At 40.2% G+C, this 25,896-nt stretch overlaps 1 protein-coding gene and 1 long non-coding RNA gene across 3 annotated transcripts in view; one reads left to right on the top strand and one right to left on the bottom strand.

Moving 5' to 3' along the window:
* The window catches only part of ttyh3b (tweety family member 3b), a 33,024-nt gene continuing 7,128 nt past the window's right edge, over nt 1-25,896 (bottom strand). The window contains exons 3-15 of one of the 2 annotated variants that reach the window (XM_007578541.2): nt 18,148-18,344; nt 14,837-14,948; nt 14,536-14,756; nt 13,586-13,681; nt 13,373-13,445; nt 13,202-13,277; nt 12,200-12,255; nt 12,004-12,096; nt 11,087-11,179; nt 10,867-11,003; nt 6,661-6,831; nt 4,808-4,883; nt 1-1,963 (exon numbers count right to left, since the gene is read on the bottom strand). In XM_007578541.2, coding sequence (XP_007578603.1) covers nt 1,829-1,963; nt 4,808-4,883; nt 6,661-6,831; nt 10,867-11,003; nt 11,087-11,179; nt 12,004-12,096; nt 12,200-12,255; nt 13,202-13,277; nt 13,373-13,445; nt 13,586-13,681; nt 14,536-14,756; nt 14,837-14,948; nt 18,148-18,344 — 1,536 coding nt within the window. In that variant the 3' untranslated portion in view covers nt 1-1,828. The remainder of the gene's footprint in view (nt 1,964-4,807; nt 4,884-6,660; nt 6,832-10,866; nt 11,004-11,086; nt 11,180-12,003; nt 12,097-12,199; nt 12,256-13,201; nt 13,278-13,372; nt 13,446-13,585; nt 13,682-14,535; nt 14,757-14,836; nt 14,949-18,147; nt 18,345-25,896) is intronic. The other variant, XM_016664400.1, reaches the window with a different exon arrangement.
* LOC107833945 (uncharacterized) lies at nt 1,445-25,715 on the top strand. The gene is made up of 3 exons (XR_001659712.1): nt 1,445-1,531; nt 2,595-2,597; nt 21,265-25,715. It is a non-coding gene; the product is annotated as an uncharacterized LOC107833945 (long non-coding RNA).

Genomic DNA, 25,896 nt, shown 5'->3' with positions numbered 1-25,896 from the left:
TTTTTTTTTTTTTTGACAAATAACATAAAAGATGTTATTTGATGAATCCTCTTTACTCTGACATCCAGTGGAACCAAGAGCTTTCAGAAGTCTACTACTTGGTAAAAGGAGTCATTTAAACTCATTATGAATTTCCTGTGGAGTCCTCAGAGGTTTGGAAGAGATTAGTGAACAAACAGCATCATGGAAATGACAAGACATGTAGGAGACCATCCAAACCACAGGCAGAAAGTGCTATTCAATTAGAATTAAAGTCAATATTGTAGTCTAAATGCAAAGTAAAATATGAGAAAAAATCATTTCAAATCATCCTTTACTCAACATACTCACTTTAAACAAAGCGGTGGGGGTGTTGCGCTGTGGGGGACGCTTTTGTTCAGAAACCTCCAAAAGACTCGAGATTGAGGTGGAGGTTCACTAAAGCATTATCGTGTGTTAAAGTGGTCCAGTCAAAGTCCAGATCAAGAGTCTGTGGTCAGACTTGCTGGAAGCTCTCCATCTTATCTGACTGAGATGGAGCCATTTTAGTTTTGAGCCTCCAGAAACTGGAAGAAGCAGGTCCTGATGGGACTGTAGCTGTCATGGCAACTAAAAGTGCTTTTTAATCAGGAAAAAAATATCCATCCGCTTCACAACTATCTGCTTTTTGTTGGTTTATCAAATAAAATTTCAGCAAAATAAATTGATGTTTGTGGTTATAATGGGGGAAGAGGAGAAACTTGAAGGTCTATGAATAACACTGAGGCACTGCATGTCCCTCAGCACAATCCTGAAGGGAAAAAGCAACATTTTTATTCTCCCTCTCCATCCTGACCTTCTGACAGCTTTATATAGCACCTAACAGGCTTTAACTTGCAAATAGTGTCCGCTGATTCCCTTTTCAAATATTTGTCCTATTCCCTTATCGCTGACAGCTACACCAAAAAAAAAAAAAAAAAACTCTCCTTACACGTTTCATTTTTCTGTTATGAGTCATCCTGAGGCAGTAGGAGATGAGAACAGCATCAGGCATCCTTTATTTTCATTAGTCAGTTTATTTGGCACAAGTTGAGCTTTTTTTTTTCTTTTTTTTAATCCGTGCTCCACAGCTTCCACTTCCCAGATAAACGTGTGTGTTGTACAACAGAACTCCTGGCTCAATTCAGAATGCATTAATTGGTGTGTGTGTGTGCGTGTGCGTGTGTGTGTGTGTGTGTGTGTGTGTGTGTGCTGTACATGCACGTAAACACGATGACGGTGGACACAACGATCCGAGCCTTAAAAGACGAGTTGAAAAGGGAATGTGAACGTGGCGGCGCAGCTCAGTTCCTACCTACTGTCACGGCGTTCTGAGTCACTGACTTATTTACACACATGAGCATTTAGTTGGTGTGTGTGAGTGTGCATGTGTAAATGGTACAGTGAAGAGTTTCCATGATGAACACACAGACCACCACATAACCAGAAAGCATTAAACAGTCTACTCCTCATGAAATCAGAATAAAGCGCATGTCGCACTATTTACAGCTCTATACAATGTGTGTATTTGTGTGTGTGTCTGGCTGCGATTTGTTTCAATGTAAAAGCGTCTCGGAGCTGGGGGGATTGATCAGATACATCCCAGGAGGAGATATCAGAGGAACAGGAGGAGGAACGGCAGAGAGAGGCTGAGCTGGACGAGCCGCTCAAAGCCGGATCCACCTGGAGGACAAACGGGGAGCCGCTCAGACCCGATGTGTGGCTTCTGGCTTCATCTTAAAAACAGATTCGGTGGGATCCTGCTGAGCTCCGTCCTGAGAGCTGTTGGCTGTGAGAACATGGCTGAGGCAGTGCTGTGTTGAACTGGTCTCTAGTGGACTGAGGACTGAGGCCGGGCAGCGGGGTTAGGCCGACTGGAGGGATCCAGTTGGTCGTTGGGAACAGAGCGGCGGTTCTGCTCCGGTCGGTTGGTGGCTAGGTATTTCGCTCTCATACTGGAGGTGTACTGGATGGAGAGAGGGAGTACAAGGAGGAAGGAAGAGCAAAAGAGGAGGAGGATGAGAAGCATAGAGGAAGGTACAGGAACAAGACAAAGGAAACATGAGTGGAATAATTAAACCTCTTTTGTACTTCAGAGCATCAGCTGACAAATCCAGCTGAATCCAAACATTTACATGCTATATTACAACAAAATACTATTTTTTCCCCACTGACTAAATCACACTGAACTTTGTCTGATTTAGATCTATCAGGATTACCAAAATTACTTATGCTAGTTATACTAATACTGAGAGAATCTTTTAAAACTCTCTTCAAAGTTAAAAGTTTACATGCACTATGCCGTCAAACAATTTGTTAAAGCTAAGAGAATGATATCAGGTCTTTGTAAGCTTTAGAAGAGCAGAATTCAATGGATGAAACCAGATATTTACACTCACCAAACAAAAAGACACAATCTGAAGTTAAATCAGACCAAACGTCCTGTTTTAGGTCAGTTAGAATGAGTAAAATTATTTCTGTTTTATAAATGCCAGAGAAGGCAAGAGGAGAGAGAGGAGGCAGGTAGAAAAACTTCTCTCAGAATCAGCAGCTGTCAGAGGGACCGGAGTGAGATGACGGTAAACTACTGTGAGAAGATTGTGTTTGGAGGGGTTAGGGTTGTCTCGTAAAAATGACCATGGAAATACATGCTGAAGTTTAGGAATGGAAAAAAAAAAATCTAAAAAGATTCTCTGATTCTGGTGATTTTTTATTTTTATTTTTTTGTCTAAAATGTAAAACTGTTTTAGTGAAAACATTTTAATTTATTTATTTTTTTACAGTTTATGTAAATATCTGGTGTCAATTACAGGTAGAAGGAGATAAACACACACATACAGGTCATTGGATCAGTCATTTGGACAGCCAGGATCTGACTACAGCAGCTGATTAGAGCTACATGAAGTTATTGTGATTTCTTTGAAGTTAGTCTACTTCTGATGTAGTGGGTTAGCCTGGTATGCGTTAGTGGTTTCATGTGGGAGTCACAGTAAAAGGGGGTCTTGTGTTTCCACATCCCTGCGGAGGGCAGACGGTCAGCGCTGCCTGTGAAAGCAACGAGCTGCCGTCATTCAGCCGTTTGTGGAAGCTCTGGACGGTGGAGGTGGGAGCAAAGTGGCAGTGTGGCTGCTGGATGGTGAAAGGTGACGGGGGGGAGGCACAGAAACAGCAGACACATACACCTCGACCAGAACATGTGCACACATAGACACAGTGTGGAACAGGAAGGAGGGGGAGAAAAGGAGCTGCAGAGGTTTGGGCTCCAGTGTTTCAGGGGGATGAGCTGCGTTCGGACAGGCGGCAGCGAGCGGAGAACGTGTCTGAACGGTTCGGCTTCAGCTGGCCACAGCATCCACACGCATGAAATCTACAGCTGATATAATGTGAGGGGGGTTTCACCAACAAACAAGCCCAGCAACTGTCAAAGTCACAACGACCAGTAGAGGAGCATCTCAATAAAGTAGAGTTTCATCCGAAAGGGAAATTCATGGATTCAGTTCAATTCCAATCAAACTCCGAACTCACTGATACGTTTCAAGCACTTATTTTCTTTCTGATGGTTTTAAGCTAGTCGAACTAAAAATTCAGTTTCTCAGAGAAGGAAAAATTACAAAAGACCAAGAAGAAAGAATTTTAATATCTACAGCTCTGGAAAAAATGAAGAGCCCACTGCACTGAAAACCTCCTGGTTATTCCACAAATATTAATTTCTGAACTCTTCCTCAGATCAAACATTAATATTGTTGTTTCTAAATGAATATGAACTGAACTTGTTTTCTTTGCATTATTTGAGGTCTGAAAGCACCACATCCTTTTTGTTATTTTGATCATTTCTACATTTTTGCTTGGAATTTCAGAGACATGATGTCAGTAGTTCAGAGAGGAGAGGATTGTGAAAAGGAAAACCCACGGTGGGGTTTAGAAGAGGTGGACCAGGCTGGGACAGACCGAGGAGTCAGAGCCTCCAGACACACACTCACCCGTGTGTGTCAGAACCATTTTAAGGAGAAAAACGACCTGAGTGTTGCTCAGTGGTCCACACATCACACTGTCACTGAATACTGATGGAGCTGTGTTACCTGCTGGTGTTGCTCCAAAGTGTTTCATCACATCCAGAACCAGCACACACCTGGAGGATCTCATGTTTCTCTCTGCTGATGAGTTTTATGAAGATTTCATAACAAGCAAACATTTGAAGTATTTCAGTTTGTGCTTAATGAATCGATATAGTACGAGTTTCACTTTTTAAATTGTAGTTAGTGGAAAAATAGATTTTTTTTGATGATATTCAAATTTATTGAGATGCACCTGAAATTCATTTTAGCTAAGAGATCTGAGTATGTTTGCAGTTCTTCCACATAGGTTTTGCTGCTGAACGGCAAAAACGCACGAGTTCAGTCTGAAAAATGTTCACCACTATGTTAACCACTATACATCAGAAATAGAGGCCAACTCTGTGTCCAACATGACACTACAGGCAAATCAAAACAACAATTTCTCTTTCAATTCACATGCAAATGGTACAAAAAACCTCTTCTTTTTAAGCTCCAGTGTCCCAGGCTGCCAAAATGACTCATGAAGCTTGAACCATGGTCACTGTCTAGTTTGAGCACAGATGACACTTGCAGGGATGAAGGGAAAGAGGACTACCTTCCAATATCCACACACAGCATGTCAGACGACTGAGATGGGAAAAACTTCACACCCTTGTTATCGGCAGGACAAACAGAATCTCTGTGGGGTTTGCTTCGTGCTGTGGGTATTGGAATACAGTAGAAGGGAGCGTGTGATCTAGAAAGTGTGCACTTACAGAGGGTGGAGGGGACTCCCTGCCAATCAGGGGGGTGTTCTCACACCGGGGGTTCTGAAAGTTTGCGTTCTGGCTCCTGCATTGTGAAATAAGAGGTTACTTATTTAATGTGCTCACCCTGCTGCTGAGCTCCTGGTCTGTGTTTGACCTCTAATCTGCTCATCATAACTGATCTGTTACCTCAATGATAGAATAAACAGGGACCTTCAACTTGGCAATATATGACGTGCACAAAAAGTTAAATATTTCTTATCGTGTAACAAAAAATGTGAGGAGCCACAGGAAACTGATACATGCCTATATATTTAGATTAATTTATTATCAACAGTACTGTTTAAAATGTTTGGATTTGATCAATATGTATGTTGACTTTGTAAATACATAGTGCCTTGAGAAGGTATTATAGACTTTTTTACATTTTATCACATTACAAGAACAAGCTTTAATGTACGATTTTTATGCTCATCACAAAAGTCTGAGGATCATTTTTACTCAGCCCCCTTCAATCAGATGCCTCTAAATAAAATCCAGGAAAAACAACTGCATTAAAAGAACAGGTATCACAAAGAACTAAAGTTCACACCAGAAAGGTGCAGATTAAGTTACAAAAACAACATTCCAGTACCAAGCTCCAGCTCAATGGGACAACTACAAGTGAAACATCCTACAAATTCTTTTTTATAAGACAGTGATGAGAAGAAAGTCCTGTCTCCAGTTTGTCACAAGCCTCATCCTTCACAGTAGACATGACAGAATGTGCTCTGGTCAAATGAGATTGAGGTTGTCCCTTTTGGCCTACAGGGAAAACGTCATGTAAGGTAGATAACTACCATCAACCCAAACACACTGAAGCACACGAGTTTCTTCAGCAGGGATTTAGTGGAAAATTAAGACGATTAAAACAGGAAGAAAACCTGTCACAGGTTCCAATAGGCATCACACTGGGTGAGGGATTCATCTATCAGCAGAACAACAGTCCTACATACAGTCAGAGTATTTCCATGTGTTAGAATAACCTGGTCTAAGTCCAGACCTAAAGCCAGTTGAATGTATGGCAACACTTGACAGATGATGCTTCGGCACCCTGTATCCAGTCTGACTCAACTATTTTGCAAAGAAGAACAAGCAAAGCTCTGTCCATGTGGAGAGCTGATGGAGAGAGGATTTACATCTGTAAAATACAGTTCTGTAAAATATTAACTCTGGGTGGCAGAACGTTTCACTTTAGTAAACAATTAAAAAGCTCTCCATCACTTTTGTTTCTTTTCACACTTTTGTTCTCCTTTCATGTTGGCCTATCATTGAGAATCTCATTAAAATACATTAAACATTAGTTTTAATGTGACAAAATGTAAAAGAGATAAACAGTTTTTAGTGCAAAAGCACTAAAAAAGCCGTACTAACTATTCCAGCACAGTTTCTGCTTGCAGTTAACATGATGTGCTTAATTAAATCAAAATGCAACAAGCAGCATCACAACATTAAAAGTTTTTTAAGAGTTGTTCTATTCTGAGCAAGGGAGTCAGTCCTGTGGCAACCACATGCATGCATGGTGACATTATAACTTATGTCACTGGGCCGCTAACATGTCTTTACTGCATTTATCTGATTTCTTAAAATACTGTGGGGATAAACAGGCAGGTCGGCTAAAAGAGGCAGCAGGAGTTTTCCTATCACTCCAACAGGCGATCTAATGAGGAGTTTTCTACGCTGACAGGTTGGTCACAGAGCACATGACTACACTAAATATGTCTAGGTTGTACTCTGGGCCACACAAGGCTAGCATCAGCTGCCTATAGCCTGCATGTGCATTGATTCTGGTAGCCTCTGGCTAGCGGCTGGTGCTAACTCACATGTATTCAGTGACGGGGGCATTGCTGACAGTGTGGGCTGTGGCAGGCAGGCTAGCTTCGCTGCCATAGCTGGAGCCACAGCTGTAGAGACTGGGCATGTGAACACGGTACAGGTTATCGTGCACGCCGCGAGAGGCACCCGACTCGTCTTCTCCGTCCTCGTCATCCATCCTTCAACCGGTCAGATTAAGAGCAGGGCATGAGAGGGCATGATGGGTAAGAAGGAAAGAAGGTAGAGGGGGAGGGAGATCCGAGAGAGACAACAGAGTATAAACAAGAGATTGAAGATGAGGTCAGAGGGAGAGGGGAGGATTATTGGAGGTCTCCAAAAATAAATGAAACACCCAGCCCAGGCCATGCCTCCAGCAGCTGAATGAGTAGAAACGGGTCATTGACAGCATTCATCTACAGACAACATCTACTGCAAATACAAAAGGTCTGAAACAGGAAGCTGCATTTTTCATTTTTGAACACTTTAATTCATGTGCACTGTATAAACACATTATCCTTAAAGATAGCCATGCAGTCATTGTTTTTATGCATCTATTACTGAGATAGATGTTTTGCTGCTGTTATTTAAAAGCAAATAAGTCTGTCAAAGCAGAATTAAGTCTCAAGTAGGGCTGGGCGATATTTCATACAGCATGGAGAGTTTTGTTCATCTTGAGACGTCAGAAATGCAATGAAAACCATCTGGTTTGATTGAAGATTTGAACTGAATATTTCCCTAAATGCTTCAGTAACTTTCCCCCTACCCCCTTTTTTCTTGGAGCATCTTGGAGACAACAAAGCAAAAAAAAAATAATTCCTCTAAAACTGAGTTACAAGTGTTCAGTCTTAAACCTGCAGTATGTAACTCTTATTTTAAAAAAATCAGCTTTTTGCATATTTGTTAAAACTGTCACTATGTTGCGACGGTATAGCATAAGACAATAAGACAGATAAGATCTGGTTACAAAAAGAGATTTTCTGGAAGTTGTCCATGTTTTATTAACTGAATTAGGACTATTTTGCACAGCTGAATCCAAAAATAACATCCATTTTTCTCGGTCAGGTCAGGTTTTTATTCTAATGTCATTTAGAGAAATTTGATCTCCTGACTGAATTGATGACATTTTTTGACATTATCAGTTCATTTATGTTAATATTTCTCATCCAAAAAAGGTTTTAAGAGAGAAAAAAGTTGTGTATTAATTAATATTAATAGTGTATTAATTAAATGTCACAAACTTGGATTTCTGTAAATTGAATAATAAACATCAATAAGAGTAAGTACACGTAAGTTGAACATCACGTCTTCATTGTGTAAAATTCTCCATCTCTTTTCTGTCCTGATGGAATCTCTCCTCCAGCTCTTCACTCATTGATCAGATTCTCTGGAAACTGATCCAGATGTGAGAACAAGTCCTGCATTTTGATGCTGATGTTGCTTCATAGTTCTGAAGGTTGACCTGTTTGAGCAAAACCAGTGTGATTTTTGGATTCAGCACATCAACATGACCCTAAAACCCCAGATAATTTCAAGTGCCTCTGCCTTCTCCCAGTGCTCCCAGTGCTGGGATACACAACTCAGTCAGAAACAACCAATCAGAGCCAGGGGGAGAGTTTTAGCACCGTCAGTTATGCTTGTGTGTGTACTGCTGTTTCAAACAGAAGCAATCAATAAAGGGGTCAAATAAGGGGAAATGACCTGCACTTGCACTTTATCAAGCCCAGAGGACCTGAAAGCACCTTAAAGTACATTCAGTCATTCGCAGGTTAATGTTAATTGTTTAATAAAGTCCTCAGTCATATATTTTCTACATCTACTTCAGACATATAACCATGAATGTATACATAGCACAATGTTTCCACTCAAACTGCTGGTAAACAGTCAGTTTTGTGCTTGGCACCATCCAGCAGTATTTTTCAAGTTTTCCCACTTGCAAAAATTAACTTTCATGGCACATAGACAGACCTCAGCCGTGAGACAGAATCTAAGAAAAGTGGAAAAAAAATCAAATACAATTTCTAAGTCATTAATTATTAACTTATTTCATGAAATAAGTATTTGATCATCTACCAACTAGCAAGAAATCCGTCTCTCACAGAGCCCTGTCACTCTCCATCATGGCCTGTTTTAACTACACCTGTTTGAACTAAATGCCAGTATAAAAGACATCTTTCCACACTCTCAAACAATAAGACTTAAACCTCTGTAGACCGGCATTAGGGGAGTGGGCTACAGAAGGACAACAGGCAAATAGGTGTTATGGAACAGCCTTGTGTTGCTAGGCAACAACTTGCACTGAAGACAAGTCGTGTCTGGGTCTTCCAGCATGACAATGACCCCAAACATACAGCCAGAGAAACTACAAAGTACTTCAGTGTCCTGGAGTGGCTTAGACAGTCTACGTATTTGAACTCAACAGAAAGTCTGTGGAGGGAGTTGAAGCGCCATGTTGCCAAGTGAAAACTGACAGATCTGGAGAAGATCTGATCAAGAACTGTCTGACCTCTGCAACTGTAATCAAAGCTTTCAGTAACATATCAAACATTTATTTAATTCCATAATACACAAATTAATTATGTGCAAATCATACAGTGGAATCTGAACGATCGTCTAAATTAAAGACAATCTAACAAGCCTTCTGATTTTTAGCCTTTAGGCAAAGAAATGAGATAAAATATAAATTCAAATGTCCTACACTTTCACATTTGTATAGGAACCCTGAATATATCACTATAAATCCCTAAAGCATAGTAGCAATTTTTAGGCAATATCACCCAGCCCTGATAACAACAAAGCGTGATTATTTCCTAATTTGTTTATTTTTAATATGCTTAAAAAATAGTAAAGCAAAAGTATTGGGGTAAAAGCAGATAATGTGACTGAACTAAAAAAACTATCTTCAGACATAAAAATGGTTAAATGTAAAACGACCAGCAACGGAACAAAATGAGGCTTTAAAAAAGTATGTGCTGATTTGGAAGTTGGATCTCTGGCTGCAGAGCTGGACACAACATGAAAGCACAAAATTTCACGCTGACATCAAAAACACTTTCTTGGTCTTTTTAGTACTTTTGTATCTGCTGTTAACATATCGACACCATTATGCCAGGTGATAAAGAGATAAAAAGAGAGGGAACTCTTATTTAGATGAACCAATGCAGAAAATAAGGACAATGAGATATCTTGCCACCAGATGGCGGTATTTTGCCCTATCAATAAAATGGACAGTAGAGCCTGCTCACTGGTGCATTAATGAACCCAGTGAGGGTCAGATATGAACTTCCCCTTATTCCTGATGGGCCATATGCTTGGATTTGCTTTGATCCAAACCCAACAGAAAACCATAAAAACACCACTATGGCACAGCTCTGTTGTAATAGGAACAATCCATCCCTGCATTCAAAGCTTACATCTATTGCACCGATTGTAATGCTGAATTATTATTATTAGATCATATGACTCTTCAGTTATCTCAATATGCACCATCATTTGCTGAAGCCCGAAGCATTTCCAAATCAGGACAGGGGGAGAGAGTCAGGGAAGGAACAGAAGGAAGAAGTGGGGCAAAGGGGGGAAAAAATGTGGTGGCATCCTGATCAACACAACATGGGTGCTCCAAGTCAAAAGAAAATGAGAGTTGTGCAAACAGACAAACAACCCATCAGTCAAACTGGCAGCAATGAGGGCAGACAGTAAAATAAGAAACAACTGCATGGATGCAGAGACAGGCAGAGGGAGGTATGAAGAAGTTCAACAGTTAGGGAGGCAAATACACCCAAAAGCAATGACATGCATGGAGACTAAGGAGGTTCTGTTTAAGGCTTTTTGCGTTGTTTTCCATCAGGCATTAGAATTATTCACTGGAGCTGATAATGTGTGAATAATTAGCGAACAGGTTAGTCAAAAGACAAGGGTTTAGGGATGTGAAGAGTTGTATGTGGTCTGTATGCGGGTTTTCCATTTCATCATTTGCCTTGACTCAACTCTACTGTCCTACTGAAGACGGAATCTCTTCAGGGCGGATGTGATCAGCTGCTTATTTCCCAATACTTTCTCAAGTTGATAAAAAGTTTGGACTAAAGATTTTTGCAAAGAAAGGTTTTATGTTTGTCATCCTAGTTTACTCAGACTTTCTTTGCAGAATGAGCCAAGTCACCAATGGAAAAGTCTCATACCAGCATGAGAGGAACTTTGGAGGAGCATGTGTGTGTTACCTCTTCCTTGGCCAGGTATGTGGCACACTGCACACAATAGAAGAGAACATCAGAGCGGTGACAAAGGAGAACAGAACCAGGTAGATAAGACCTTCTACCCCATCATAGCACAGCCCAGTCAAAGCCTGGACGTAGTCCTTTAACAAAGAAGAGAGAAGAAACGTCAGCTGGGAAACGCAGATCGAATTTCTGTCATCAAACAAAGCAAACAGTGACTCACCATGTGTAGGCTGCGGCAGTCAACCAGGGCGGTCAGCTGGTGGAGACCAACCTCAGTGGAGTTGAGAACCGACTGGATTTGCTCCAGACTCTCCTGCACACAGAGCCAATGGTTTTCATACTGAGCAGACATCCTGCTTTATGTACATGTTCCAGAACTTCTTGAACTTTAGAAAATTGTTCATTTATAAACACAACTATAAACACACACATACTGCAGTGGGATTTTTAAGGATATAACAACAGGAAAGTGGAAAATATCTCTCTGTTGCTCCATTTTCTACCATTTTACATAGTAGAAAATGACAAGAGATTTTCACAACATTTCCAAATAAAAATCTGTCTTTTCTATCCAAATCTAAAAAAAGTTTCATCTTGGTCTCATCTGACTAGAGCTCCTTCTTCGAAACACTCTTCCTTAAGTACCGGATTTGTGGAGAGCTTGAAAACTGGTGGCCCTTTAAACAATTCCTCCATCCTGAGTTGTGGATCCCTGCAGCTCCTCCAAAGCCACCACTGGCTTCTGGACTGTTTCTTTAAACACATTCCTCCTTTCATGGCTTGTAACTTCCCCTTAATGTTCTCCCTGTTCTGTCTTCTTGGTCTTAATGATGCTGTTAATTCGCTGATGTTCTCTTTCAAATCTCTGAGGCCTCCAGGTCGCATCAGGCAATTTAGCTGTACTGGATTTTATTTAGGGATATCAGAATCAGATGGGCTCTGAAAACAAATACACACCCAACCTTTCAGATAGAAGATTAAAAAAGGGGGGGAGAGCCCTCCTTTGTGTTGATCTATGACACAGAATCTATATGGTAGTCTGTGGTTGTAGTTTAAGGGATGGGAATACATTTCCAATCCACTACAAATGCACATGAGGGTAAAGCCTACAGATAGTTGCTCTGTAAGCAAATGCACCTTGGCAGTGGCATAATCACGTGTTGCTGATCTCAGTAGTTCTGCCACATCGTCCTGCATCTCCACCAAAGCTTTGTGACTCCCTGACAGCCTCTGCAAAACAAACAAGGAAGTTATTCAATCGGAAAGACGTCAGAGAAAACATGGTACTGTGAGACTGATGAGGAAAATCCAGAACACTGAGAGACATTTTTACCTGCTGGAACGGGTTCACTTTTCCAGAGCTGCACCTCAGGTAGTACTGCAGGATATCTGGCAAGGCATTCATAGATTCATGTTAGCATAAAAATATCCAATCCATTTGAATCATGCAGTTTTATAATAAAAAAATTAAAGTCTGCATTTTTTAGAATTTTACATGGCCTGCTTGTTCCTGCTGAGGCATGTTTACAGTTACACCAAGATACAGTTGAGTGAGTGAGAGTCTTTACTTGTACTTTAGAGTTGATAAAGATGTTGCTTTTATAATCATAATTAACAAAACTAGGCTTTTTGATAAGATTTACAGAAATCCTCTTTAATATCAAAGTGAAAACATATTTCAATTAATAGAATATAAAAATAACATAATATTTTATTTCATTTTCCTCTTGTCAAAATCATTTTTGACAAGATGGAAATGAAAATGTTTTTTTTTTTTAGGTAAATTACTTTGTCAAAAAAGCAAACTTTACTTTATTGTGATTGATTTGTAGATCACATAAAAGGCACCATATTTTCAAACAGGCACTAGATATGGGCAACATCTGAGTCCTACAGCAAGTAGATAGAGTGGAAACTACAGACAACAGGACTGTGTGGAAAGATGAAGCTGAACTAAGCATAAATATGATAAAAAGGGGAAGGAAGAAATCAGCTCAGATTGAAAAAAAAAAAAAAAACCTGCTCTGGATTCTCTGTGATGCCTTTGAGACGAGCAGAAGCAAGACAGGGTTTTTGATGCAACCCAAAATGTATTGAGAGGCAGTATGAGCTTTTAGATACCAGATTGTCAATCAAACCAAATCCCACTGGATGTGCTCAGCCACACACAAAGAAATGAACCACTTTCTAAAAATAGAAGCCATAGCAGCTTCAGCCATCAGAAGTCAAGCTGACATGTCTTCACTTCTTTGTCAACCAAAATGGACAACAGTGTTCATAATGCATAAACTACCTGCTGGACATCAGCACGGTTGTATTGTTTCGGTGTACATACCTTGATTGATGACTGCATTGTCTTTGGTTACACTGGTTATGTAGGAATCTGGAGAGACGCAGAAGTCACTGGCCGACTGTGGGAGAGCCAAACACAAATCAGACATCCAGCAGTAGGAATTACATCACTGTAGAGACAGAGAGCTCAACTGTGTTGCCATAGTTAACTTACAGCAGCGACACCCAGCTCAAGACCCAGAGAACCCCAGCTGATTATCAGAGTCAAAACCCCAAGGAAGCACACTCTGGAGGACGGAAGAGAAAAGAAACTCTGTTTAACCGATAATAAACTCGATGGCCATGCCACATTATGGTTTATACATTTCAGAGAACAAGCAGGGTTTGAATCAGAGCAGCTTGGGGGTGATGATGCAACAGACCGTACCCAATCAGAGTACCCCGAGAGTTGCGAATGAGCCCAAAGAGCACCAGCAGACAAATGAGAACATCGAACAGCAGCAGACCAAGGTAACCCAACCACCTACAAGAATACAAAAAGGAACACATTATTCCACAAAAAGCATTTCAAAACCTAAAATATGAGCTTCTCATTTACACTAATCAGGCAAAAAATATGACCTTTATATTCTCACTTTGTCTTACATACTTTGCTGGTAGTTCAAGGTACAGTGCGAAGAGTAATGGAGACCAGGCACAACCCTGCTTTGTGTATATTTTGGAGGTAAAATTGTTCAACAGGCCAACACTGAGTTTGATTCTCAGTAGTATTATTTCATTGATCTTCTATGGTGTTAATAACCAGATTGTGTACACCAAATCTCTATAAGACCTTATAAAGGAAATTTCATTTAAATGGATGCATTTTCAATATAGCAAGACAATTAATTTTTTTTACAAAAACAACTTGTTTTGGTCAGGCAGGTAAACTGCCAAATGAGCTGCTGGCGGTCCCATTGAGTTAAAAAAAATAAAACATAAAAAAAGTTCTTATCAGAATTGAGTGCAGGAAATGGGGAGAGAAGAAGCTGTGGCAGAACTCATGGCTGGGAACAAAGGACAGAAATCAGATATCAGAGGCAGCAGAAGTCACCCTGCACAATTTGTACAGAACATTTCTGAACATGTTTAATGTTTGTCATAGGTTTTCTTTAGTTGGTAAAAAGTAAGTCGTTCCTAAATGAGCCGACCACATCACTGAAATAAGATCGCAAACAAAGGAAGGAGGTCGTCATTTTATGCCTGATTAGGGTGTGTTTTATTATTATCAATAAAGTAAATGAAGTTTTGTTGACATAGTATTTCTTATCTTAAATAAATACAAAGTATATGTCTGTGAAAGACAGGACTGGATTTCCAACTGTTTTATTTACTGACCTGTAAAAGTCAAAGGCCTCGGTTTTTTGGGCTAAGTCTTCCAGAGAGATGTCCGTGTTGGACCAGAAGGGGACGTCCACCATCAGCCTCACCAGCTCATCCAGCTGTCCTTGCAGCTTCTGGATGATGGCCACATAGTCCGTCTGATCCTGGAAGGTCGTCTCTAACTGGGCCAGGTTCTCCTCCACTGTCTGGTTTAAGGCTAGGGTATTATCTGACACCTAGAAACAAAAAAACATTCACTCAAGTGTACTTCTATTCATATTTAAGAGTAAAATATTTAGTGCTATTGTAGGCTCACCAGTTTCTCCACTCCAGAAACAGTGCGGTTGGCATGACGAAGGGAGTACGCCAGGCGACTGGCTCCATCACTTGACTCCCCGTTTCCATAGAATCCAACAGCGATTCCAGCACTGGAAGAAAAATGGGATCCAATACATGAATCTTTGACTCAATACAAACCTTTCATACCAATAGACAAACTTCTAAAAAACCAAAACTTCTAATTTTTGTTATAATTCACCTTGTCCTTCAGTTTTTCATCCTGAAAAACTGAAGGACCCGCTAAGTTGTCGGCTGCAGTTCATCTGCACCTTGCCTTGCCTCAACACCAGAAGGCAGCACTGAGTTCTCAGATTTCACCCTCATGCCTCAGGCAAACACAGTTCTTCCAGAGAGGATTCATGTACACACATGCTCACTCACTCACACACACACACAGTCTACACAATAATTGGGTCACCAGACCACAAATAATGTGATCCCCCTGCAGGGCTCTGCCCACAGTCATTCAGCACACAGGCTACAATATTTGGGGCTCTTCACTCATAAAGACTTTATCCAACATCATAAACAATAGAAACATTTTTTTCTATTTTTCTGTTGTAGCTAATCCATTCCTCCACCATGCTGCCTCCTTTAACCCCAATATGCTTTCATGCCCCCTCCGCCCCCCAGCACCCACTGAAAGCTTGTGTGTGTACCCTCTGACTCTGCCCTCCTTTTGTGTACTTTATGTACATGAGTCTACTGTACACTCTACTGACACTGCTGCTGTCTGCATGCAAGCACTAGACAGATTTGAAGAAATACATTACCATTGTTCAGACAATTCATTCAGACCTATTACATATTAATTAGCTCCATTTTACATCTGTCTTTACAAAGCACATATCCTCATGTATCTGTTTGCCCTCTGTGCTTTGTTAAACACATGAGCTATTGGCAGAGTTTTCCCCAGTGTACTTATATATATATATATATATATATATATATAAATAAAAGAGTGGAGGGAGAGAGACAAGTGGCACAGGGGGCGAGGGAGAATACTAAGGGAACAGAAATTAAATCTGACACTAAAGAATAACTAGACTAATAAAGTGACTTTGTATAACAATACAAAATAAACATAACAAGAAACACTAAGAAGAACTGAACTAACACAGGATTAAATATAACCCAACCAAACAACCGTGGATTTTAATAAGAATCCCTGTGAATGCTTTAAAGGGGCAGCAATATGTATTTTCTAGACACCTAGTGCCATTTCATAGCTAGATCAAGTAACTGTTACCTCTGTTACTGCATGTGTCATAAAAATACTGTATCAAATATGGCTTAAAAGAAATTTGACTTTGTAATTTAACGCCTTGAAATTGGGACTCTGTCTCTTTAAAAACTCCTGCTCTTTCTGAAACTCCACCTTCAGGGAGTCATCACAACATGGCTCCTCTATTAGCCCTTTAACTTAACAATGTTTTAAGGAGCATTTCACTGGGAAGTTGCTCCTATAATGAGCTCAGCAGATGAACAGTTTAACCAGGTGTTTGCTAATTGCTGCTGGCTAGTCTGAAGGAGCTGAGTAGGGGAGTTGTGGGGGAGGGGTTCTCTATAATCACCCCCTCCTTAGAGCTGGGAACTGCAGTTCTGAGGAGGAGCTTGGTCCTCGAAGGCGGGGCTAGGTCCACCAAGGAGGTTTGCAGAGCTGAATGGTTGGAGGTTAAAGGATTTCTCAAAAATGCATTTAAGAATCAAGCCAAGACTCCAGGTATATTTTTGATGAGATAACATTATAACAGGATGTAAAGCTCAAAAAAGTATGTTTAACATAACACCGCCCATTTAAAATATACATTTTCTGGTCAAAAGACAATTGCTTCCTATTGCTGTACATGTTTTACTGTAATCTTGCCCTTTCTGCCTTTTGCAGTCCAGTAAGAACACACTGGAAAACAACTGAAAGAAGTCCACATGTTGTTGACCCAGAGCCAAAAATAAGATGAAGACAAAGACTCACAAGCACACACTTGTGAGCAAAAAAATACAAATAAATGCAATAAAGTATACAAATGTTCTGATCTAAATTCGATTCTCAGTTAGGATATCAAGAAAAATCATAAAGTATTGAAAATCTAAAATCATCTCTCTCCCTCTGCCACACACAGGTACACAGAAAGCTTACATGACTGTATAATTCATTTCTCATCTCTGCATCAAATCTGCTGCTGCCTCCATGGCAACCTTTCTCGGCCAGGGAGAGGGCCGAAATGGAGAGATAAAATAAATAAAAGCTGAAAGAGATGGAGAAGCAGGAAGGGAGGAAAAGTCTAGAGCTTAGAAGCAGAGAGGAGATGACGGTAACTAAAAGAGGAATACATTCACATTCATAAACTGTCTGCACCATTGTTTGGTAATTTGTTGTCTCCATGTCTTCCTTGTCACGGTAGCTGTTCTCTCTTTTTTTGGTTTCTCTGTTTTATCGCTTCTACCTAATAAAACAGAGCTTGAAAGAACAACACATATGTAACCATGGAAAACTATTCAGGAAGAAATTGTGCCACTTGGAAGATGAACTATAAATCTGGTCACATTCATCGTTTGTTGAAGACTTTAATTACTGTTTCCTTTGATTTTCTTCCGCATTTGTCATCTTCTGTGGTTCTCTGTTCTATTTTGGCTCCATGTTCTACACCTTTTCTTGTTCTTTTCAGTGATTAATGTGGCAAATATTGTCTCCAAAAAACAAGAACATTTGCAAGTTAGAGCTTGGATCTTGTGGGTGAGATACTTAAAACTCCTCCACTTTGGGCAGGACGTCTTCTAAATGTGTAATATATTTAATTAGTTTGTATATCTCAGTCCTATTTTTACTTTTACAGCTGTTTGCTTTTTGTTATTTTTCTTCCTTTATTAATGGAAGAAAACTCGTTTACATACTTTGTAGTTGGTTCTGAATGTAGAAGAGCTAAAAGCAATGGTTTTCATGCTTTTGTAGACAATTTCTATATCTGAATAGATAGAGAAAACTAATTATTGCACAACCTAGCTGAGGATTAAAATTATTTATCAGTAAAATTCCAGTGGTCAGACTATTGCACACTTCAGCCTCCTTGAAGTATATGTAGTTCACACTTTGACCACAAAATGTCATATCAAATGTATCTAATGTGAGAGACATAAGTTAACCAAAATTTGAAGTATTGATACGTCCCCTTAGTGTAGTCTCAGTGAAAGAGGTATGAAGCTAATTAGCATCACTAGTCCATAAGGGGATAAGTATATTTTAACAGATATTTTAGGGAAAAAACCAGCTCCAGTCGTTTAGCCTCTCACCTGCAGACGAGCGTGGCGATGATGACGCACCAAGCGGTGCAGCAGCAGTCAGCACTGGGCTGCTGGGAGTGAGAATGGGAGTGTGAGGAGTCTTCCTTCTTGCATCTTCGGCAGCAAAGCCAGAAGGAGTAGATGAGGAGGAAAATGAGGTCCAGGCCCAAACACAGCACGGCCATAGCACCGATGAGCAAAATAGACTAAAGAGAAGGAGGAGAAAGAAATAAATTATTGGCTAATGCAGTTAGCACATATAAGAATCCTGTTCCAGAGTTATCACAGGAAAGAGGACCATTTTGGATGTGGATATAGAATACAGGAAGTCTGTCAGCAAATATGAGCAGCAACATTACACACTTCATATAAATTGAAGGAATGAATGCTAATCTATATGCAGCAGTGAACATGACTGGAAACTCCACTAAGAAAAAGAAAAGAAACCCATACTCTCAACAGAACAGACCAGGCTAACACCCAGAGCTAATTAGCTAACCTTGAGAGTGGCCAGGATGCTGTGAGCCAACAACACAGGCTGTGCAGATGTCAATGAAAACTGATTCAAAAACATTCAAAGACAACATAAAGACCCACATGAAAGACGAGTTATGCCATCTAACAAATGACATACACCAGATGTTTAAGAGAACTGCTCAAATTGAAGAGCAAAATAAGAATCACGGCGCTCTAAATGTTTCAAACTGTTTCTGTGTTTGACTTACTTTCAAAAATCCAAATTAAATAAAGTGGAAAAGACGTAGCCTAAAACGAGAACAGTTGTAACATTTCTCCTGTTACAGCAACATTTCTCCCGTTACAGCAACAGTTGCCGTGTTACAGCAACAGTTGTCCTGGATTCTGTATGTAATAACTCTTGCAGCTCTTGCTCCATCTGCAATCCGCTACTTGTGAATCTCCCTGAAATGTTTGAGTGGGCTTTGTTTACTGCTTGCTGTTATCCCTGTTGCTAGTGCACATTTAGTGATGTTTTACATTTTTCTGTTTGTATACATTATGTTGTGCTATTTTAAATGATTATCACTTAAATTTTTAGAGTTATTTTTTAAAAAGCCCAACTAGAGACTAGTGCTGCTAATTAGCTGTTGCTATTGCACCATGATGCAAACATGGGACTGCTGTTTTATTCAGTTTGTCTATGTCGATGTGTGTTTGTCCCTATCAAATAAACTTTATAATAATTTCCCCTCTACATTTTTTTCCTACCACTTAACTTTCTGTTACAATGCTTGGATAAAAAAAATAAATAAAAAAAAACTCTGTGACGAGACTGCCACCTAATTTACACTACATCCAGCTCCGCTGAGTAATAAATTTCCACTGCTTTTGTTGGTTCTCCGAGGTTCCTCAGCAGTCCTCAGAACATAATGTAAATGAGGGGTTTATGGCTGCCCATTTATCAAAAAACTAAAATCTCAATATTGATACGTCAGGCTGCAAGCACACATGCTCCACTTTTTCACCAAAACTTGGCCTGATACACAAAGTCCACAAAAAAATCCACAGTTCCACACTGGTCTTTACCACTGGGAAGAGGAGCATTTAGGATGTGGATAAAGAAAGCAGGAAGTCTGTTGACTGATAAGGGCAGAAAGCAGATCCACAGGCAGGCCACATAACTGAGCAGAGAAATGCACAAACAAGCGGAGTTCCTCTCTTTAGTTTGGAAATTGTGGTTATCTAGTGAATGTTTCATGCATACAAAATATAAGCAGCACATAACAATACATTGTACTGCATTTATACGTCATCAAATAATCACACCTCCATGGAGAGAAAGGAAGTGAAGCTGTTCAAGAGCTGCATGAGATAAATGCCAACCACACAGATCACTCAACCTCCAAAAGCTTTGAAGTGAAGAACAAAGTGGGGGAGACCGCCCTGTTACAGTAACAGTTGCCCCAGAGAGAAATGAGTTTAGAAGACAAAGGACACATGGAAGCATATGTGGAAAGAGGTGTTGTAATCTTTTTTTATGCTTATCTATATACCGATATGCTAATTTTCCTGTCCCTTCTGAAGTTGCCATTGCAGGGCAAAGCCATGCAGACACAGGAGGGTTCTAACATTTCATCTGAGAGACTACTTACAGCAGACAAAGATCTCCTGCATCATCATCCTGAAACGGCAGCAATGCAATTGTAGGGGCCCCCGGAGAGTAACACAATCCGACAATGTCTTCAAGATCTTCCTAGAGTTTCCTGCAATTCCAGAGTCTGGAAGGCTTTTTGTGTTGACTGTAAATTTCTCCAGTCTGTAAGAAGTTAACTTCCACACCAGCTTTAGTGGGCTGGGAGTCAGATTCATGCTTATAAGAACAATGCTAACACGTGTGTAGGTGATGGCAGGTGTAATCTCTACAAAATGGTAAATATGCATTGTTCCATCATCATAGCTTTTGTTAATGAACACTAAAGTACTGATAGCATAGCTTGTTGCTAACATTCATTTTTACAAACTAGTTTTGTTCACCCTTGGTTTACTGACTCTTCTCTGCCAGGTTGAAGACGATGACCAGGGTAGATCAGGAAAAGACCCTGATGGGACAGGAAAGGGAACATGTCTGTCTCTGGTATTATCCAGTGTTATCATCTTTTGCTTTGGTAAAGCCATGCTTAGCACCAGCTACACAATGTTATGTTTCTTGAGTCTAAAACACAACTACATTATAATACAATGAACAAAACCAATAAAGCTTTAGTTTGGACAGAAATGTTATAATTCATAATCTTTCTTTTTTTAAACATAACATTCCATACTTGGGCTTAACTCTTTAAAATTTAACATTAAGTAACCACGAACCTTAAATTTTAATTAAAACCTCAGTGGCGACCAACTCTCTGCAACAGCCTCATCCTCCTCTCAGTCACTCTGACAGTGCCTAGATTAACTGTGGGGCTGACAAACCGTCAGAGCAGATTAAGCGAGGCTCAATTAGATGCTAATAAGCATGGTGAGCTTGGCTATAAATGAGTCTGCCCACTTTGATGTCACTATGTGAGAGTGAGCATTAGCCCTACCAGAGATCAGCTTGCCAGGTGGAGGAGGGGCCAGCACAGCAAACACCAAGGCACAGTGATCTACTTTCAATCTGCCCATGTGAAGTGTGTGTGTGTGTGTGTGTGTGTGTGTGTGTGTGTGTGTGTGTGTGTGTGTGTGTGTGTGTTGCTGTGACAAGATCAATCACTTCCACTTCTGTGAGTCGTCCTTGCTCTGCCAGACTGTGTGTGTGTTATTATCTATAGACTGGACTCATGCAGGACCTGTACACAACTTTTTCCAGCCCTAGGCAGTGACTGACCTCAAGTGTATTCTGGTTGTATTTAGTTCTTCTGCAAGTTCAAAGGATTTAAAAGAAAGTCATTGGTCTGTCCTTTTCAAAGAGCAATGAGATAATTTCTCCCACTATGTAAACTGTAGCCTACAAGCTAAAACTATAATTACTGACTTTGCTCTCCACAGCTGGGAATATGTGTTATTTTGGATCACATGGTTCCACTTTAATGATCTGCAGCTGTTTAACTGTAGCTGACTGTGCAATTCAAACAGATGAACGCAAACGCAGAAGCGTAGACGCAGGGCCTGTGTGCTGTAGCTTCAACAGCCTCTGGATAACAGCTCCTATTTCAGCACTCCAAGAATAAAAAGATGTGAAACGTTACTATGGATGAATGTTTCATCACTATGAAATGCTGAGGACATTCAGTGCGTTGCAAAAATAAACCATGCCCAACAGAAGCAGGTTTATGCTGTGGGGCTGCTGTTCTCCAGCAGGTAAGAGCTGATGGGAGGATGGATGGGCAAACCAGGAAAAACCTGTTAGAGGCAACAAGAAACAAAAAACAAAAACAACAACAACAAAAGAAGAGACGGGTGAGTGATGGGAAGTTATCCTGCTTTAATTCAGTGTGTAACATTTCATCTATGTTATGGTGAGGTTTTGATCTTAAAGGCTAAGAAATCATGGTAAATTCAAAAATCATAAAAAGTATAGATATATTTTTTTAAAAATCACAATGGTTCAGTCAAAGTCCAGTCTTAAATTTAATTGAGTATCTATGAATAAATATTAAAATGGCTGTTTTCTCACTTTATATCCAAAATGGTTGTCTTTGTGCTATTTTGCAAACAAAATGGGGAATAAATTCAGTCTCTGCACAAGCAAAACTGCCAGAGAAATACCTCAATTTCCTGCAACATAACTGTATACTCAGAATACACTTTATAGAAAATTCTTATTTAAAAAATGATGAAAAACATGTTTCTTTTCAATTCATAACTACTTTATTTTAGTCTGTCAAATAAGATCACAAGAAAATACATTAAAATTTGTGAAAAAGTTCAAGGTGTTTGGATTTTTTTTCCAACATGGAGCACAAAGTAAAAGTGTGAGGGAAACAAAATGAAACTGAGTGAACCAGAAAGAAAAGAACCTACACTGAAGACGTTCTCTGTTCATTTAGAATGTGTCATGTTGTAATATGGTGATGGATGCGGTGGACAGAGGACACTATGTAGGCCTTTGTTTGAGTGTTGAGTGGCTGCATGAAAACCTTTGAGAAAGATATACTGAGGCCCTCTAAAGGCTGGCCCCAGTGAAAAAAGTAAAAGAAAAAAGATAATGAAAGAAAGAATCCTTTAACTATCAACTGCCCCACCGCCACACTCCCTCCCCCAGCCCAGTCCCCCCTTCTTTTTCGTCTTGTCACACTCTTTCCCTCCCACAGCCTAACCGAAATTAACAACTTCACCCTGTGAAAAACACACAGACCCTGAGGGAACCGAGTGACCCCACACCAATAAACAACAGAAAGAGACACATACACTCTGACACAGAAGACCATCTCACTGTAAGTAAGCATATAGCTTACCGTACCACACATAAAAACGCTCGGGCTTACAGTCACGGTGCTCACTGACATGGAAACAGCCTCATCTGCTGAAATATGTCAGTATGTAATTAGTCTGAAAAGGGGGTCCTTAAAATTCCAGTGGGTACACACAGGGACACAAACATGCACAAAGGCCCTTAGTTAAACACTGAATAGCTCACAGGAAGTGGCTATTTGGCAACTTAGCAGCACCTCCCGTGGCTCATCAAGTCTCCTTACTCTCTCCTCTCATCTCAAGCTAGTCTTTTTTATCTTGTTTTTCATTCCTCCTCCTCTGCCTGCGTTTCCCTCCAGTTCTCATCTTCCCCCCTTGTTCATGACTGTGGGTACCTTCTCACTCTGAGCTCATGAACTTCCACGCCCCCACTCCCCTCCTCCTCTCTTCTCAGTGCATGCCAGCAATCTGCAGCAACTGAAATGGGTGCTTCTAAATGATGCATCACAGTTTTGTGGGAGCTGCCAAGGCTAAACAACCTGGTGCAGAGACCTGGAAGTCACCTTGTTCAGGAATTATAAGGAAAGGGAGTAAAATCAAACATGAGCTTTAGGTTTTTCTGTTACCATGGCGGCGCCCTGTATGACTGTGGCTGCTTCGGCTCTTGGTAACACAGACAATTTGTTGGTTAGGTCAATATTTTCTGTTGCAACATCATCTGGACGCCATAAATTCGGAGACACGGACACGGACCAGAGCTCTATAAAGCTACGCTAGTTGGATCAGTTAGATCAAGCTACATACACAGCAGCAGAGCAGCAGAATCTTCCAACAACCCAGGTCCATGGAGACACCGGAGGAGGCTTGAGAGAAAACAAAAGCATCAGTGTCATGTTGGACTTACAGATAAGCTAGAAGCTAACCCTTTCCGATTGCAGCCCCCTCTCTATCTGGCTTGCTAACATACGCTCCTTTGAAAGCAAACTGGACAACCTGAAGCTGGATTTAACCCCCAAAAGGGAAACAACAAACTGCTGCATTCTTATTTTCTGTGAGACATTAAACTCATCTGTCCCTGATAACGCCATCGGCCTGGATGGGCTAACATGAGTCATGCTCTCGCTGTTGTTTGCATTTACATTAACAACAGAAGGTGTAACAACACCACCCTGGTCTCCAGTCATTGCTCTGTGGACATTAAGTTCATAATTGTGGGTTGCAGACCCTTCTACCTGCCCAGGGAATTCACCACTGAAATCATTGTTGCTGTCTACACCCCTCGCCCACAACCCTTGCACTAACGCCTAGAAAGCTTTGAGTACTCTCTTTATTGTGTTTTTATTGTTGCTGGAGACTTTAACCAGGATAACATGAATAATGTTTTTCCAAGAAGGTCTTCAGACGAGCTCCCTGCCCCCATCTCAACTCTTCAGATCATCTTTCGGTTATGCTCATCCCAGCATACCAGCCCCGGCTCACCAAAGAAAAGCCTGTGGTGAAGAAGGTGAGAGTGTGTCCTGAGGGAGCTATGTCTGCACTGCAGGACTGTTTTGAGTGCACAGACTGGGGCATGTTCAGAAAGGCCTCTACACACAACCAACACAGTATGTGGCATCTGTGTCAGACTACATCCAGAGATGTACGGAGAAGGTTACTCCAACACAGACAATACTCATGGGCCAACCAGAAACCTGGGATGACTGAGGAGGTGTATTCAGTACTCAGGTGTATTCAGAGAGAGTGAAAAGCTGCCTTCAAATCTGGTGATGCGGCCGTACTTAGATCAGCGAGGGCCAATCTAAACCATACCATCAGGACAGCAAAACATGCCATCCAAGGTTTCTTTCATGATCCCAGCAACACCACACAACTATGGCAGGGCATCCAGTCTACCATCAGACTGCTCACCACCAATAATACTCCCACCAAGACCGTCTGAAAATGCTAGGTTATATATTATTATCAATATATTATTATTGTACATTTATGTATTTGTAGGCACACTTGTGATTTTTCTCTTTGTTTTGTTTTTCTCTGTTTGCTCCGGCAGCCAAGCGATGTTTCATTACTAATTTCAATGTTGTGTCTTTGTGCAACGACAATTAAATGAGTCTAAGGTGTGAGATAAAACTGCTCTCTAAAGCAGTTTTGTCGACTTCCTCAATGAATAATTGAAAAGTACTAATTCCCTTTGATTCATGTTACTAATTATAGGAGCTCTTTTCTAGTAATTCATCAATTTTTAATCTAATAATATGTGAAAATGTGTAAAATGCAAAAGAAAGAAAGGGAAGGAAAGGAAGAAGGTCAACTTCATTATCAACACTGCTACGAGTTTATTGAACAAAAGTTATGCCAATGCATTTAGATGTTAAGAGTTCATAATACACAGTCCTTTTTGTCACATCTCTTGCACAATTATGGTTCAAATATGAGATTTTGAAGTTACTCATATTTAAACAAAAAATATATATAAAAAATAAATAAATACAGCCTCTTATCAGCTTAACTCGTTTAATTTGAGCTCTGAATTTCTGCATCAGTTTTTGAAATCTAAATGAATACTTTATTGTCCCTTAAGCCATCAGAAGTTCTTTGTCTCATTAACTATCTAAGGATTCAAGGATTTTGTTATTGTCATACATGAGTTGCTTGTTTGTGATATGAAATTTGGTCTCAGGTAGGACTCAGGTACTTCGATCAGAAAACACCCAGTTTCCTTTTAAGGGGAAAAAAATAAAAATCTATAGTCCCATTCTGTTTTCCTTTAGTTACTCCAAAAAACTTCTAATTTGTTGTAGACAGTAACTGGTCACCAGGATTAGATGAACCAGAAGATTATCTATCACTTTCAGAATCAGTTAAAGCATCTGATTCACTTTCTCTTCCACTCTTTTCTTATTGCATCTG

The sequence above is a fragment of the Poecilia formosa genome, unplaced genomic scaffold, assembly GCF_000485575.1.
Source record: "Poecilia formosa unplaced genomic scaffold, Poecilia_formosa-5.1.2 Scaffold483, whole genome shotgun sequence".
In the NCBI taxonomy this organism is placed as follows: domain Eukaryota; kingdom Metazoa; phylum Chordata; class Actinopteri; order Cyprinodontiformes; family Poeciliidae; genus Poecilia; species Poecilia formosa.
The sequence above is the reverse complement of the archived record's forward strand: the minus strand, read 5'-3'. Positions and strand labels throughout refer to the sequence as shown.